General features: G+C 38.0%; 1 protein-coding gene across 4 annotated transcripts; it reads left to right on the forward strand.

Moving 5' to 3' along the window:
• Positions 1-1,352: 1,352 nt before the first annotated feature.
• Positions 1,353-13,502, forward strand: dync1li2 (dynein, cytoplasmic 1, light intermediate chain 2). Of its 4 annotated transcripts, none has more exons than XM_054771372.1 (13): positions 1,353-1,520; positions 2,046-2,119; positions 2,499-2,615; positions 2,698-2,928; positions 7,404-7,567; positions 10,239-10,332; positions 10,441-10,576; positions 10,786-10,897; positions 10,980-11,039; positions 11,456-11,500; positions 11,620-11,737; positions 12,216-12,344; positions 12,995-13,502. In XM_054771372.1, exons 1-13 carry the CDS (start codon positions 1,435-1,437, stop codon positions 13,105-13,107), a joined length of 1,479 nt encoding a protein of 492 aa, XP_054627347.1. In that variant the 5' UTR covers positions 1,353-1,434; the 3' UTR covers positions 13,108-13,502. The 4 variants fall into 4 exon arrangements, with proteins under 4 accessions (XP_054627347.1, XP_054627350.1, XP_054627348.1 ...); XM_054771375.1 differs by having other exon boundaries at positions 13,000-13,502; XM_054771373.1 differs by having other exon boundaries at positions 12,219-12,344.
• Positions 13,503-16,314: the final 2,812 nt, after the last annotated feature.

Consider the following 16,314-nt stretch of genomic DNA (forward strand, 5'->3'; position numbering starts at 1 on the left):
GCTACTAAAATGACATATTTTTTCTCTTAATATATTGACTTTATTCTCGTAAAATTACAGATGTTTTTTCCATTTCTGTTGTTTTTTAAAATTTTCTAATGTTGCAACTTTCCTCTTGTAAATTTTCTTCTTGTGATTATGACTTTATTTCCATAATATTTTGACTTTATTCTTGTAACATAACTTTTTGCCAACCTAATTTTCCAAAAATTACAACTTTATTCGTTGTTTTTCATAATATTACAACCTTAAGCTACTAAATTGATGCGATCCCCCCCCGCGAATAATATTACAAAGTTATTCTCGTAAAATTACCACTTTTTCTTGTTAGATTACAACTTCTTTCTACGTATTAGACATTAATCTTGTACAATTGCTTCAGGTTTTTTCTTTTTTCTTGTCATTGTTTTCTGTTTTTAGTTTTCTTGTTAAATTCTATTTTTAGAATGTGCCACGGGCCAATAAAATACAATAAAATTTAGCATCTAGTATGGTATGGATTAAATTGTGTTGGATTCATTCTGCATTTATTTATTCATTGTGCAATGTTTCTGTCAGTTGTTACTTGGTTCCTTTTTTTATTATTTAAGGTGTTGTTTATCATACATATACATACTTATATATACTTATTTATATATATATATATATATATATACAGTACATATATATATATATATATATATATATATATATATATATATATATATATATATATATATATATATATATATATATATATATATATATATATATATATATATATATATATATATATATACTTACTTACTTACTATATATGCTGAGACTCGGAGAAGGGGTAAATGTGATGTATTCCAAACCACAAGCATAATGCTGTTAGCCATACTATGTACCTTATGCTTCTTTTGTTTTGTAGAAAATGTGGAAATAAGATGGCCTGAAATTAAAAGAGAAACTCCAGAGCTTGCAGTGTTTTCCAACAAAACCCAACTGCACCACCTACTGGACGATCTCAATACAACAACTAAAATACTATACAAAATAAAAAGTGGCTAATGCAAATTGTGTCTACATTGACATAAACAGTAATGTAAAAATAAACAAAAATAGAAATAAAGTAGAAATTAAAATAACAAAGATTTTCACTAAATGACATAAAAAGTAGAAAAATACATACTAGAAACGCATGTCCACAATTAAAATGTAAAAAAATGTCATAAATTCGTGTCTTGTATTAAATGCATATAATACATTTGAATCACATGACACCTTTTTTACGACGATCCCTGACTTCCACGGTTAACTTTCTACCGTCTATAGCTGTCCCGCCCAGGCTCCGGTATTGGCGCCGAGTGGCTGTCAAAGAATGAAACGTACCCGTGGCCACTTGGACTAGGGCGGTGCTAGTGGTGGCCAAGCAGCAGGGCCTTGCCTTTGTGCTCGCACAGAGAGAAGATGGCTCCCGTTTTGGAGAAGCAACTCCCGGGCGCAGCCGGGGCAGCCGACAACAACAACGAGGAGGAAGAAGGACTAGACCTTTGGCAAGTCCAGCTATTCTTTTAGTCGTGTAATAGCTGTTAGGTTCTGCCGGAAAATGTACAGCCGCTATGGTCCTGCTTTGTCACCTGTGTTTGCTTCATGGCAAACACCGGCCCGGCTAACAGTAGCATTAGCACAGACTGAAGCTGGGCGTATGCTAACCTTACTTGTGACAGCTGCCTGTTTAACTGTTCTGTATAGTTTGTACCTTGTACATTTTAAATAATAGCTAACACAATGACAACTCTTTAAACACCCTGTCAATTCCGAGAGCTACGATTGCTATCGGTTTTTCTTGGTCTGTGTGGAGTCACAGCTAAGCTAAGTGCTGCCACTTTTGTGTAGGATACAAGAAGCTAACAGTAGAGATGACATCACTTTCAGCAGAGAACAGATTGGAAAACGTTCCTTTATCACTTGGAGAGTTATATAATGCCACACCATATTTGTTGAGACAGTTTGCATCGCCCTTCAATCCTGTTTTTATTGACAAACAGTCAAGAACTCAACCCACTCCTGTCTTCTAGGACCTCAATACTGAGCGAAGTTTCCACCCGTTCCAGTTCAAAATTGCCATCAGGAAAAAATATTCTGGTATTTGGTAAGTGTTTCTAAAGCCACCAGTGTGGAAGACCGAGATTTTGCAGTGCTTGTATTGTGTTTGTGGTTGTCAAGCCTGAAGGGAGCACATTAGACTGCAAAACAATGTCAACTCCACTTCCTTCTATGCGACTGAGTAGAGGACATAATGAATAATATATACTAAGAAGTGGCGGTGGTTGGGCATAGGAACATAGGCGGAGTGATATTTGGAACAAAAGACGTGTAGAATTTGTAATTGTGAGCTACTGTACCTTATGACAATAACATCAGGAGATGGTGCTTGAAAATGTTGAACCTATGTTGAGTCAACAAGTGCGTACTCTGAATTTCATTCATCTTGTAAAGTAGTATCGCTCATGTGTGTGATGTTTTTCAAGGGGAGGATGGATCAGGAAAAACTACACTTCTGTCCAAACTTCAAGGGTCTGAACACAACAAGAAAGGAAGAGGACTGGAATATCAATACTTAAATGTCCATGATGAAGACCGGGATGGTGAATTCTTCTGTTTATAACTATAATTTAGTTTTGGTCATATTCATATTAGTTGTACTGGCTGATTATTTTTCTTTTGCAGACCTTACACGGTGTAATGTGTGGATCCTGGATGGGGACCTGTACCACAAAGGCCTGCTTAAGTTTGCAATTTCTGCTCAGTCACTACCTGATTGCCTAGCTGTGTTTGTTGCGGATATGTCGCGGCCCTGGACCATTATGGAGTCACTGGAGAAGTGGGCCAGTGTGCTACGTGACCATGTGGACAAACTGAAGATCCCTCCTGAGGACATGAGAGAAATGGAGCTCAAGAGTAAGTAATGGCTGACTTCATGTAATTGTGTTTGAATTGTCATCTTATGGTCACTTGAGTACGATCTGGTTTGCGTTTACACTCTTTTACACTATTTTTGTCAGCGGGCTCAATCCTCCTTCAATTAGACAGTGTGTGTGAGGTGTACATACTCCGACGACCTCACGCGTCCCGATCAACATGATGTCTTTTGGGTTTCATACACTTGTGAGCTTTTGGCGGAATTTTTTTACCTGCTGAGATGTAGCGAACAGTATCTAAAGACAAAGTTTGCGGAGATGTGTTGCAAGGATATACAGTGTTTCTGACGACTTCAATTGTAATGATTAACATTACCCCTTTGTTGAGAAGAGTCACGTGTTTAACTACTGTGTTCACACTTCTTGGGCTGACATGTAGCGCTTATTTTATGATGGTTGTCATTTAGCTTTCAGTTGGGTTTTGCGTTGCATCGCTTGGTTGTGGTCGCATTTGGTGACATCATATGCAGTGTTTTGGTCCGTTGGTGCAGTGGGGTTCACTCTCAGGACTGGAGTTGCTGACAGGTGGACCGAGACCCATTTCTCAGTCAGTCTCGGCCCACCTGTTTGGTCTGGTGCTGTTGGTCCTGGACCACTTGACGAAATGAACCGCGCTAGCAGAGCAAACGAGCGCTAGTCCATTTTAACCGGACCAAATATGACAAGCGTGCACCCCATGTTTGATTAAAATTTTCTCAGCGGTAGCTATTGGATCATGGGAGTCAAGTATTGCATAATATTATACGTTGTTATGACTGATTCTAGGTCATTGTCAGAGGCCCGTGATCCTCAGCAGTGTGTTCTGGCCGTGGGCAAGTTCTCCAGATTAATGAAAGAGACATGCGCAGATGATGATCTCCAGTTAAATTTAGATGTGGTCATGTCAAGCTCACGAAGACAGAGAACAGATAGGACTTTTGATACGTTTTAGTTCAGCCTGTGTGGTTTTAAAGACTGCGCTTGTCCGCCTTCATGTTGAAGTGGTCTTTTATGAAGTAGATCAAAATAAATAAATAAAACATACCTCTATTTAAAAAATTGCCAGACATATCATTAGGCCTGTCACGATAACAAATTTTGCTGGACGATAATTATCCTACAAATTATTGTCGATAATCGATATTGGTAACAACATTTTTTGAGACAATTTTTTCATGATTTATATGGCATACTAATGAGAGTACATCGTATCAAACGCAATAAACTTTAATTTCTCAAGAGTATTTACCATTGTAATTGGAATGTCAAGAGCTTTTAAATAAATTAAACAAACAATAGAAGACAAAACAACCTCAACGAAAATACAATTGACTCTGTTAAGGAAAAAAAAACACTCCAATAAAAACAAGTGGCTATTACGTTCATGGATTACGTTAATCATCCATCATCATCTCAACTTACTTTTTTAAAGTGTTACTTAACAATCTTTCTCTCTCTCTTCATCATTATAATACTTATGGCTTGTCTTGAAAACACTAGTTATGTGTTGAAGTTGTTCAACAGAAACAAGTAGTTTGTACAGCTTTAGATAGTGACGCGATCACAGGGGTCTCCAACAGGTAGCTCAACAGCTGATGTTGAGTAGTTCACCAAATAATATTTTCTTCACCTCCTTAGTATTTTTAGAAGTGTTCTCTTCAAACATGGCACCTGTATTTAATGATAAATGAGTACACTGAGTGGAGATGTGCTTTGTAAATAAAGTACAATTTAAATAGCTCACCTCTCCTTTTGTTTTGTCAACGTAGCTTTAATACTGCTGCAAGTTGGATACACCTGCGCTATCCTAACCCTGGACTCTGCATTTATACTGTTTATACAGGATAGACTTCTATAACAAAAATATAAAAATTGTTATTTTGTTAATTGTTATTTTGAACTTAATATATTATTGAACAATTCATTTCCCGTGTGTTCATGTTAGTCTAAAACAGGCATCAAATTAAATGTAGGTTTGTGTCAAATAGTACAAAATGTTGTACCGCCACTGCTTGCACGGGAAGTGCTGCTCTAAACGCTGATTGTTTACACTATGGACCGTCAATAAATGACTAATGTGCTGAAGAGAGTTTGTTTAAAAAAAAAAAAAAGTCATATTCTAAATCACACCACAAATTGATCTATAACAATGTAAAATGATTAGTCCTACCCTAAAAGTATTTTGCGCGCCTATTTTTTTCTATTGCAGGGGTGTCAAACTCATTTTCATTGAGGGCCACATCGCAGTTACGGCTGCCCTCAGAGGGCCACTTGTAACTGTCAGTATATATGAAAATAAATATGAATAGAACCTCATGATATTATTACACAATTGCCCATGCATTTGATTATTATAGTTGTACAAACAAATTGATGGATAACTTGCTTTACGTAAAATGAGTAGTAAAGTGAGAATGTCATGGTGACAAGCAGACATTCAAGTATTTATTTTTGAAAAATGCATGGAATATCTTGCTGCATGATTAGACAATACTGACGTTTAGAAGAACTCCATGCAGTAACATTTTTCTGTCAAAATGACGGATCAAATACATTTTGAAGGACAAAGGTGAAGTGCATTATTGATATGCATTATTCCCGAGGTTTCGCGGGCCACATAAAATGATGTGGCAGGCCACATATGGCCCCCGGGCCTTGTGTTTGACACCTGTGCTTTATTTTTTGGACTTTTTCTTTTATTGGATGCAACTCTTATTGGATTAGGGACCTGACTCGCAGAGGTTTGTTAAAAAAGCCAAACAATATTGTTGGCCATGCTGTGTAACAAAAAAGTAAATTCAGCAATACTTTGGTTGGGCTCGGGAACGGATCGGCAAGACTATAAAAAAAAAATCGGATCGAATCGGAAGGCAAAAAATGTGGATCGGGACACCCCTAGGAACAATGATAGTTGGATACTTCCTATCAAGCACTGGGAAGTAAATACTGATATTTCCAGCATATTAACCTTTTATTGTACGTCATTATTTGCCTTCATATTGTTTATAACATGTGTAGTGTATTGTAAGTACTCTTTATGTTTATTTTTGAGGCAGTCATATTTAGTTCACGTTGACTTGTCTAATTTCAGCACCGAGACCCTATCCACCACATGGTGAGATAATCATCCAGACAAATTGTTTCCCAGCATGACATCTTTGATTTCTAGTGAGACTGATTCAGATTATATTTGTGGATGTGTATGAGCGAGACAGGCAGGAAGTTTGTGTGAGTGGCGCCGATCCAAGGGATCTTGCAGCCCTCTTGCATCATGGTTCTCCTCCCCGACAACTGAGGCATTGGCTTGTCCTGAATTCAGTCTGTGGGCTGAATGTTCTGAAAGTGGATGCTGGAGTTAAATTACAGGACCAGCCCTAAAATGACAGAAAAAAGTACTCCTGCCACAATGTTAAGCAATGAAGCCTTAGGAATGATATCTTTGGAATGTTGTTTTGACGAGACTCAAAGAAAACTTATACAGTATTTGAACCCTCGAAAGAAACATCTAAGTCATCAGATTCAGTTTTGTCAGTTAACCTTCTAATGAAAGCATTGAAGTATGTCATCTTTATTTATGAACACATTGACTGTTTTGGGAAGCAGTTTATTTAAATGCACTATACACAACAGATGCAAACAGTTTGTCAGATTTTCTGCCTTGGAGACTGGGGGGTTGGCCTCGGCTGAGTTTCCTGTCCACCTTTTAAAAAGAATGAATGAATTCCACTTGTCAGCGTTTATAACAAGTGAATTCTAATTTCTTTTTTGTGCGAAATGTTCCTGTATATTCCCCTCAATACCAAGGAGGCATCCTTCTAGGGTGGGATATGTTCCTAATTGTTGCCCCATGTACTAAATCCCATCTTTACATCAAGGATTGGCTCCAAAGTGCAAGTTAATCTGATGCTGTGGCCTCTCCCTTGCTACATTTACAAGCTTCTGAGGAAGTAGGCCAAAGCTTCCTGCATCTAAGCAGACACACACACCCTTAAAGGTTTTAACAGCAGGAGTTGCAAAGCAACGCTTCCCTATTTCTGTTTAGTTTAGCTTTTTAAAAGTTTTTGCCTTGACATTTTAAATAGCATCAATGTTATCTCAAATCATATTAGGGAGCACTTTTCCAAACACTTTCCAAAGAGGCTAAGTCAGGGATGAAGAGATTCTTCAAGGATGCAGACCTCAAGAACACTAAATATTTGTTTTTCCTTATGTCCATACAACAACACAGATCAAGAAATGCACAAATGTTTTCAATTATGTTGCTCAGACCCCGTACACCTATATTTTGATGAGACTGATGGACACCTTTTACTTTGTTTGTCAGCATAATTCAGCCAGATAATGTGCACTTTAATATAAAGTGCATTACGGCCTATGTGATTAAACATGTAAGGTTTTTTTTCCAACTTTCTCCATTGCTGGATCTCAGTGGTATGTTTCAAAGCTCATGTATTCTTCCTCTTGTCTTTGTGTTAGTGGTGAAAGCGTTCCAGGAGTATACAGAACCAGAGGATGCCATGCCAGCCTCCCCACAGAGACGGGCCATGACAGCAGGGGAAGACGAGGCTGTTGTGCTACCACTTGGGGACAATACACTCACACACAATCTGGGCATTCCAGTGCTAATTGTTTGTACAAAGGTAATATACTGTGTTCCTTCGTGTATCTTTGTGATTCAGACTACTGAATATCTTTGACTCAAATATGTCATATACAGTACATATGACAGATAGCAAATGCTTCTACTTTTTTATTATTTAAGTTAGGCATGTTGTTTCCTCTTCTAAAAAGTGCAGCACAAGTGTGCTGGAAAGCAGCACACTTACTGTGTTATGTCCTCTTTAAAACATGACCCCAGAACAGAGGCTTTTAATGATTAGAAGTTCTTCCAGGTGCTTTGTTTCTCAGACAAGGTTAACGGTTAAATCTACTGTTAAAGTCACGTCCTTAGTGATATCTAGCCTCCCTTCACTCCACAAAATGATTTTCCTGAGGTTCTCCTGGAACATCTGCCACATCTCTCTTGAGTTTCGCCAAAATACATTACTATCTTGGCAACTTATTCCATTGCTGGATTTTACTGATCGGCCCTGGAATCCTCAAGAGCAGGCAGTCTCTCACTCACCAATGTAAAATGTGTTCCTTCCCCTTGTACCTTTTTATACAAGCTTTTACTTTGGTGTTGTGCTTTGTCACAGACTTGCTTGTGATAAAAAGCTACCATTATACTGTACTTTCCTGGTAAGCCTGTAGGCAAAGACCTCTGCTGAAAGTGCCTTGCTGTCAGCAGTGCTTCACATGCTAGGTGTGACCATTAAATAGTGAATATGCCTTTTCTGTCTGTGGGCTCTGATAGTGCTTTTCCAGACAGATTGTCAACATCAAGATCTCTTAAATATTTTGTGATATCGTCACAGCAGTCATTTCAAAAGAAACGGTTAAAATTACATGTTTTTACATTTTGTTTTTTATTTGATAATTCCTCTGATCTCCACCACTACTGTCATGACCGTTTCTGGGGTACCTAGACACCTGGTCCACCTACAAAAAAAGTTCAAACTGAATGAAAAGTAAGGATGTCCGATAATATCAGCCGGCCGATATTGACATAAAAATGAGGTATCGAATCATATCAGTATCGTTTTTTCTGCCGATTCTTATATCAACATGCGAATGATGACATGCTCCACAGATTGACAAGCTCAGTATGTCCACTGTCTGGAATTATTTCTAATTTTCGCCTTTGGTTTGTATATATGTAATTTGCAATGACTGTAAAGTGTTACATTTTGGTCTTTGTTTGTAATGTGGCTCCAGCTAAATAGTTGTGCTGACTACTAATGAGAAACATGTACCGCTGCAGGAGCTTTCTAGCAAACGCAAAGCAGTCACCATGCCAAACGGGAAACAGAAAACCAAAATAAGTGCACAAAACAGGAAATGACGAGAAAACTAAAGATCATCCGGTCAGGTGCAACATGACATAAAGGTGCTGATTACAGTATGTGAGAGGGTTGTAATGTAAATCTAATAGCACTACTCAGGAAGAATCACTTGGTGTCATATGCAGCGGTTTGGTACTTTTTCTGTCAATTGTATTGTAAAATGCAGTATTTGTCTCATTTTGCACAGACAGTTTTTTTGTGAAATGCATCCAGTGGCAGTGGCATCACCTTAAAAGAAGCATAATGTGCTCACACCACATTAGCTTGAGGGAAGAGCTGCTGCCTATATATGTAACTGTTGATATTGATATCGGTAATGAAGTGCTGGACATTGTTAAAGAAATCAATATCGAGCATCTCAAATGAAAAGAAACATTGCTGTAACTATTTTTAGATTTTGCAACTTTTTCCTCCTCCATATTTAAGGATATAAGTGGCCCTGTGCTGGAATATGAAACCTATCCATACAATAGGTTTAAGAATTTTAAAAAAAAATACTATTTAAAAAAAATAGTACTCTTTCTCTACAGGTATTATTGCCTGTACACACAAAGAATCCTACTTTTTGTTACCAGGGGAACAAACACATGACTCAATATTCCTATGACTACACGGCAACATGCTGATATCAACTTGGTCAGTGTGATTCTTTGTGTTCTTTGCCCTTGAAAAAAAAGTAATGGTGGTTCCACTCTAGCCGTGGAAATGTCTTGAAACTCTGGCATGGGGTGTTTTTTTTAACCACACGCAACACTTCAGTTGTATTCTGCATCATTACAAACATCCATGTAAAACCACCCAGAAGCACATATGACTGCAGATGCCCTAATCTTCCTTAAGGACTGCAATAATGCCTTCAGGTCTGTACTATAGAACTTTGCCAGAATGAGCTCAACAGGGGCTCCTGAGAAGCAAAATCAGCTTACAAGAAGAAGATTGGAGACCGTTCCATGTGGGTGTGGCAGTGTGGACAGTAAATCCCTAGAACTGGTCACAAAATGTTTGGTGGTAGAGAAAACATGGCTACTTAAAACCAGTTCAGCTGTTCTTTCACACATTTCATTAACATGTAAAGTATTATGCGCTCCTGAAAGAGCATTAAACTGCCTTAAAATAGACTTTATTTTTCTTTTAAACTGCTGCCCTCAGGACTACAGCAATTACACAAAAACAATGATAATCCCAGGGCCACTGTTGCACTGCATTCAGCTCACCACTGAATTTTCGGTATCAATACTGTTATACCTAGCGCAACAAATATGTTAAATAACTCTTCTTGTTAAAGTGCATCATTTTATTTAAGATGTTAATGTATTATTTGTGATATTTTTCCCACATGCATTCATTCTCTTTCTCTAATCTACAGTGTGACTCAGTCAGCGTATTAGAAAAGGAACATGACTTCAGAGAAGAGCACTTTGATTTCATCCAGTCCCACGTTAGGCGATTTTGCTTACAATGTATCCTTCTGTGTGTTGTCCTTGACATTTGAATAGTCGCTTATGATAACAATATTTACCTTGTAACTTCTACTTCCACCTACTTTATATCTTAACCCAACTAAACAGATGGAGCTGGCCTAATCTACACCTCAGTAAAGGAGGAAAAGAATCTGGATCTACTTTACAAATATATTGTACATAAGTTGTATGACTTTCAGTTTTCCAGTCCAGCCCTAGTAGTGGAGAAGGATGCAGTGTTCATGTAAGTTACATTTATCTTTCTCTGGGTATTCTGGTCATTGACTCACATGCTACTGTTCATAATTGAATCAGCTAGGCAGAGAGTCTGTGCACCTTGTGCTATGTTCCACTAAATTTCTATTTTTGAAATATAATGGAACACATTGGATACAAGAGCTGACTTAAAAAAAAAAATACATAAAAAATTAGGTTTTTATTATATTTTTGCAGTCCATCGGGATGGGATAATGAGAAGAAAATCAGCATTTTGCATGAAAACATTACAACAGTCAGACCTGAAGATCCATTTGAAGATTTTATCACTAAACCTCCAATACGAAAGGTATGGCAATCGATCACTACAGTCCAAAGTCTATGTTGCCACTGATACCTCTTACGGTGTTTCATTATTATGTTCCCAACAGCTGGTTCATGACAAAGAAATAAACGCTGAGGATGAGCAGGTGTTTCTGATGAAGCAGCAGGTATGTTTTATGAATACTCCTTAAAGGAAAACTGTAATTAAAACAAATCTTTTAGAACACACAGAAAAGAGAAAGCTATGTGTTCATGTCTCACATAAGGATTGTGGATAATGGGCAAAATTCCAAAAAAGGTGCAGTTTTTCTATAAAGTGTAGAAGGTTGAATTTATACATCATTTTTATTATATATTTTTGATGACACTTGAAATTGTACTGACGGCAAGTCCTACTGAACATTAGATCAAGCAACATAATTAGGCACAAAAGCAAGCGTTCTTATCGAGAACGAACAGGTTCTGATCCACAATGCTTGAAATGACTGGTCTGGTGTGACAGTGACTGTCATGTTAATCATGACAAAAATGTAATTCCTCTTAATGAGCCTCATCTGAAATATCCTGTTACTTGTTTTGACAGTCTTTGTTAGCCAAACAGCCAGCCACGCCAACAAGAGGAGCAACTGTAAGTGTCATCACTTGGAAGTCTTGAAACACTATTTTGCGTACAGTCATTTGTCAGTAGATCATTCCAGCTATAAATTTGTGATTACATTACATCTCTCTCTGATTTCTGTCATGCAGGAGTCTCCAGGGCGGACAGCGTCAGGTTCTCCAAGGCCTGCAGGACGTGCTGGCCAGCCCACACTGACCAGTGGCTCTCCAATGGCTGCTGTCAAAAAGCCTGATGCCAACATGAAAGGTAAAATATTCTTTACGTTCCAAAGCTGAGGATGAGCAACAATATTTTATCCTCAAAACCCGGAATGCCCTTTACAAACGTTTCCAGATTTACTACTATTGGCAACGTTTAACCAAGCAGAAATTATTTATCACTGTGGTTTAAATACTGCCCCCAAGCGGTAGTGAATATAATCATTCAAGCGTTGACTTTATTAATGTTGACAAATTGTGTGTTCATGCACAGGACAGCCCCACCCTCTACACCACATCATTTTTAGGGATACATATTTTTTAGAATGAGTATGAAATAATGTGAACTTACAACACAACAGATGTAGTCATTTCAAAATTACAGTTGAAAAGCTAACTGTTTTCTCCACTGTCGCTGACAATGAGCCTATTAAAATATGTTCAACCCCATAAAACATTTAATGCTGATATAATATTGGAGGTCATTGATGTTGGTAATGATGTCCCTCTCCATATTTCTGCCACAGCAGGGGCTGCCAATGAGGGAGTACTGGCCAACTTCTTCAACAGCCTGTTGAGTAAAAAGACAGGTTCACCAGGGAGCCCTGGAAGTGGAGCTGTTGGAGCTGGAGTGCAAGGCTCTGCCAAGAAAACAGGTACAAACACTCAGATCGCACTGCAGAACAACAGCTAGAACTGTTTTGTTTTTATGAAAGCAGAATTTTTTTTGGTGAAGTTTGGCTCTTACGGGTACAGGTTAACAGATATGGGGTTCGATGGGAATGGATCGTTTTGCTATGTGGAGTTTTATCTCTACAGCATGAACAAAAATGTTAAAATGGGGGAAAAGATTTCCTTTGACCTTCTGACATGTGAAAAAACATGTGACAGGCATGTATACACCAAGCCTCCAGTCATTACCATTAAATGAAGTTGACATTTTGTATTATGGTACACCACTACATTACTCAAATAACCTTTTCTTTTTTGTTTTTTTTAAGAGTTGCAGATAGTTGTTTTTACATCCATAACACATCTATTTTGTATACGAGACCACTAAAATGTACCTATTTTACCAGCATTGACACAGCTGAAAGGATAATGCATGCGCACGCATTCTCTTTGCCTGATGATTTATTTTGCATGTCTTAAGTGTGGCAGCGAGCCACCAGCCTTTGAGCATGGGATTGCATCACCTTCCAACCTCCATTCATCTGCTTGCTGGCCTCAGAAAACTGCTTTTTATGAACTTGTACAGAAGCTACAGGAGATTACTTTTGGGCTTTGTCTCCCTTTTGTTTACAAGGACAGAAGCCGGGTTTGACTGATGTCCAGGCCGAGCTGGACCGAATGACTCGCAAACAGGACCCCATGGTTTCAGCTAACAACATACCACCGCAGACTGAGAATGAAGCGTGAAGGCCACAAAAAGCTGCATCGTCCACTGCATTGTTAATGGAATTTACATTTACATGTGAGCTTAATTATTTGACCAAATTCCCATGTCCGTCTACGTCAGTCAGCACACACAGCAGGTTTCACCAAAATCAGCTTGAGATGCTATCAGATGTTTTGGTGTTCTGGTGCTAGAGAGAGAAAGACAGAGAAGGTGGTAAAGAAGGTGTTAACAGGATGATAGTGCTGAAGATTTGGCTTTTTGTATGTCTTCTCTTCCACTTTCAATGTTATTTGCCAAGGTTGTCAGTGTATGGAAATGTGCACACTTGCGCGGACAGCCAGCTTGATACACTGGGTTGCAGGCCTCCCAGTAGCTGAGGTATATTAAAATTAAAAAAAAAAAAAAAAAAAAAAAACACTCCTCAGTGAGTTTTAAGAGTGGAAACATACTGGCCTCCAGTTCAGCTTATCTCATGTAAAGAATTGGATTGGGATTGGAAAGTTATTTAAACTTTTAATTGTATTCATCATGGAGCATAATTAAGATTTTTGCAAACAAATTTAGTTTGTAAAAAGAAAAAAGTTGGAAACAATGCCGTAGTATTTATACAAAGTTCCTCCTTTTTATTTTACTTTTTGCACCATTTGTTTTAGTTTAAGACAATGATGATCTATACAAAAACATGTTCAAATTCCACTGACGGCATGACATAAATGTTAAATTTGGATAGCTAGTAGCATATCATAATTGCCCTAGTCATCTTGAAGGATTCTGTAAATATGAATACAACAAAAAAATCTCTTCAGGTTTGGATTTTGTGTACAAATACAAGTGTGTTGCAAATCCTGGCGATTGTTTCTTTGACTAACAAAGTTGGCATTTGACAGGCTTTGAGGTTCCAACAGAATCTCTTCTTTAGCTACAGGTGTGTATATTTAGGGAGGGGTTTGGGCAGCATCTTTCCGACTATAACTCCCAAAAGTGCCTCGCACACTTAGCTGTTCGTACAACAGCAGAGTCGCTTTTCTGCATTAAGAAAAACACTGTAGCGCCACCGGTTGAAAGGATTTAGTCCATTTCTTGTCATCCAAATAATTTATTTGTATTTACGTTTTTCTTAGTGTACATCAAGCCTGTGGTTGCTGTTATTTTGTTTTGTTGTTTCTGGGAAAAAAAAGATGTCTGTGGCCTCGTTTAATACAGAAATAGATGTAATGCCTTCATACAAACTGTAATGGATGAATATTTGTGTACCCCAGACAGCGTGGTCCGAACCACTTGCTTCAAAGCCAAAACACACCATGATTTGCTGTGGTTTGAACAAAATGGGATCCTGTACCGTTCAGTGTTGAACATCACTGTGGTCCTGCTCTGCTTTCCCATGTGGTATTCACGTCCTTTGCTTCTTAGTGAAAACATTCCTATTCTACTTGAGGAATTGCTTTCCCTGTAGGAAACTTGTTTGACCTGGCCTTTTTTTTTCTTTTTTTTTTTGGAATCTCCTCAGTGCCCTCAACTGACATTTGCCTTCAAAGTACATTTAAGTTTGTCACACCAGCCACCCTTAATTGATACGTTAACTATATTTTGGAATTAATGTACCTCATCAGATCATCTATAATTGAAGTAAGTAAACCACAAACATTTTTCTGTAGTTTTACCACACGACATGTTAAATGTGAAGAGAGCAGCTGCTCATTCGATGAACAGAAGCAGAGAAAGGACACATGGTGTAAATTAGACATGGAAACAACCGTTTGTAATTTTAGTCACCCATTCATATTTTCTTCCCATGACCCAACTCCCTTAGACCTCCATGTGAACTATTTCACATACTGTACAAATGTGAGGACAACTTTATCCCACTTTTTTTAGGGTTTCGGTAACGAAGTTCAAATTGACCACTTGCACACCAAGCATTTATATTTTTCTGAAGGAATAGCCACACGATCATATTGTCTAGATGACTTAATGGATGATTTGAATTGTTGTGAGAAGTTAGACCTGTACACTGATTACTTTTAATCAAAACAAAACTTTTTTTTTTGGTGACTGGGTGGCATATGCAGTAGATCAGGGGTGTCCAAAGTGCGGCCTGGATGCTATTTTTGGTCCACAGCTTGTTTGTTGGCCTTCTGCATATTACCATTGGGTTGGCATTAGCACCTTTTAATGCACAAAATGTAACATCCTTTGATTTTTCTGTCAGTGGCCCTTGGTGGAAAAGGTTTGGACGCCCCTGCAGTAGATAAAGCACACCTCCAGAACAACCAGGAACAGAACACGTTGAAATAAGCACTTTTCCTTGGACACCTATATCAGTTTCCTGTGGCAACAGTTAAACACAGAATGCATACTTTTCGCCTTGCCTTTTGGTGCACACTGTAAAAAAAACAAAACATTGTTTATCTGCATTTGCTGCTTTTTGTTTTAGAAGGTTACCCCTGTGGTTAACTATGGAATACCCTCTCTTTTTTTATGTTTTGAAAACCCAATTCTGTAGATTTTGTTCAATGAGTATTTTTGGACATCTTGAAGATATAACAAATGAATAACCAGCCATTTTTGCCCAAGAAATGTCTCCTGGTTTATGTTTACAACCTTGTAGTTTTGTTTGTTTTTGTTCATGACTGTTTGCCCATCGACATTTTCTGTTAAACATTCAAATATCACTCCGAAGTTTATTGATTTACACCTTTCTGGCCACACTTGTTAGAAATGTCAATTGGTAAAAGGAAAGTGCTCTCTGCTGCTTGGTTCCATAATTGCACGTATTATTTGTGATGACTGGATGTCTTTCCCAACATTGAATACTGAGCTGATGTAACTTTTGTACTACGGCATCAGTTGAACTCAACTGTTGCTCGACAACTTTAATGAATTGCCTTCGACCACTAATGGTGGTCTTCATCTGTATGAGACTACGAGCTTCTGCTTCCAGTTCTTTTGTATTCAGGATATCAAGACGTTATGAAAAAAAAATGGCTGCTTCTTGTGTACTGAAATAATTCAGAATTTGATTGTATGACTTTAACACAACTCTGTAGCCTCTAAGCTGCCATGTGGATTCTAGCTTATGCACCGACAAAGATGAGGAAAATGCTTATCAAACCCCCGGCTTCAATAAAACAAAGAATCCAAGTTTGCCTGTTGGTACTTTTGTTTTGTGATTGTTAATGAAACAGTGTTTTCTGTCTTTGTACGGGTAAAGCATCTGCAAAGCATAA

Source organism: Dunckerocampus dactyliophorus, chromosome 3 (genome assembly GCF_027744805.1).
Source record: "Dunckerocampus dactyliophorus isolate RoL2022-P2 chromosome 3, RoL_Ddac_1.1, whole genome shotgun sequence".
In the NCBI taxonomy this organism is placed as follows: domain Eukaryota; kingdom Metazoa; phylum Chordata; class Actinopteri; order Syngnathiformes; family Syngnathidae; genus Dunckerocampus; species Dunckerocampus dactyliophorus.

Bases quoted from the DNA above. Each gene is read 5' to 3' on its own strand.
- dync1li2 (XM_054771372.1), top strand. From the start codon at position 1,435: ATGGCTCCCGTTTTGGAGAAGCAACTCCCGGGCGCAGCCGGGGCAGCC. The intron at 11,501-11,619 runs GTAAGTGTCATC...TCTGTCATGCAG, and splicing joins CGCCAACAAGAGGAGCAACT to GAGTCTCCAGGGCGGACAGC. The intron at 11,738-12,215 runs GTAAAATATTCT...TTTCTGCCACAG, and splicing joins GCCTGATGCCAACATGAAAG to CAGGGGCTGCCAATGAGGGA.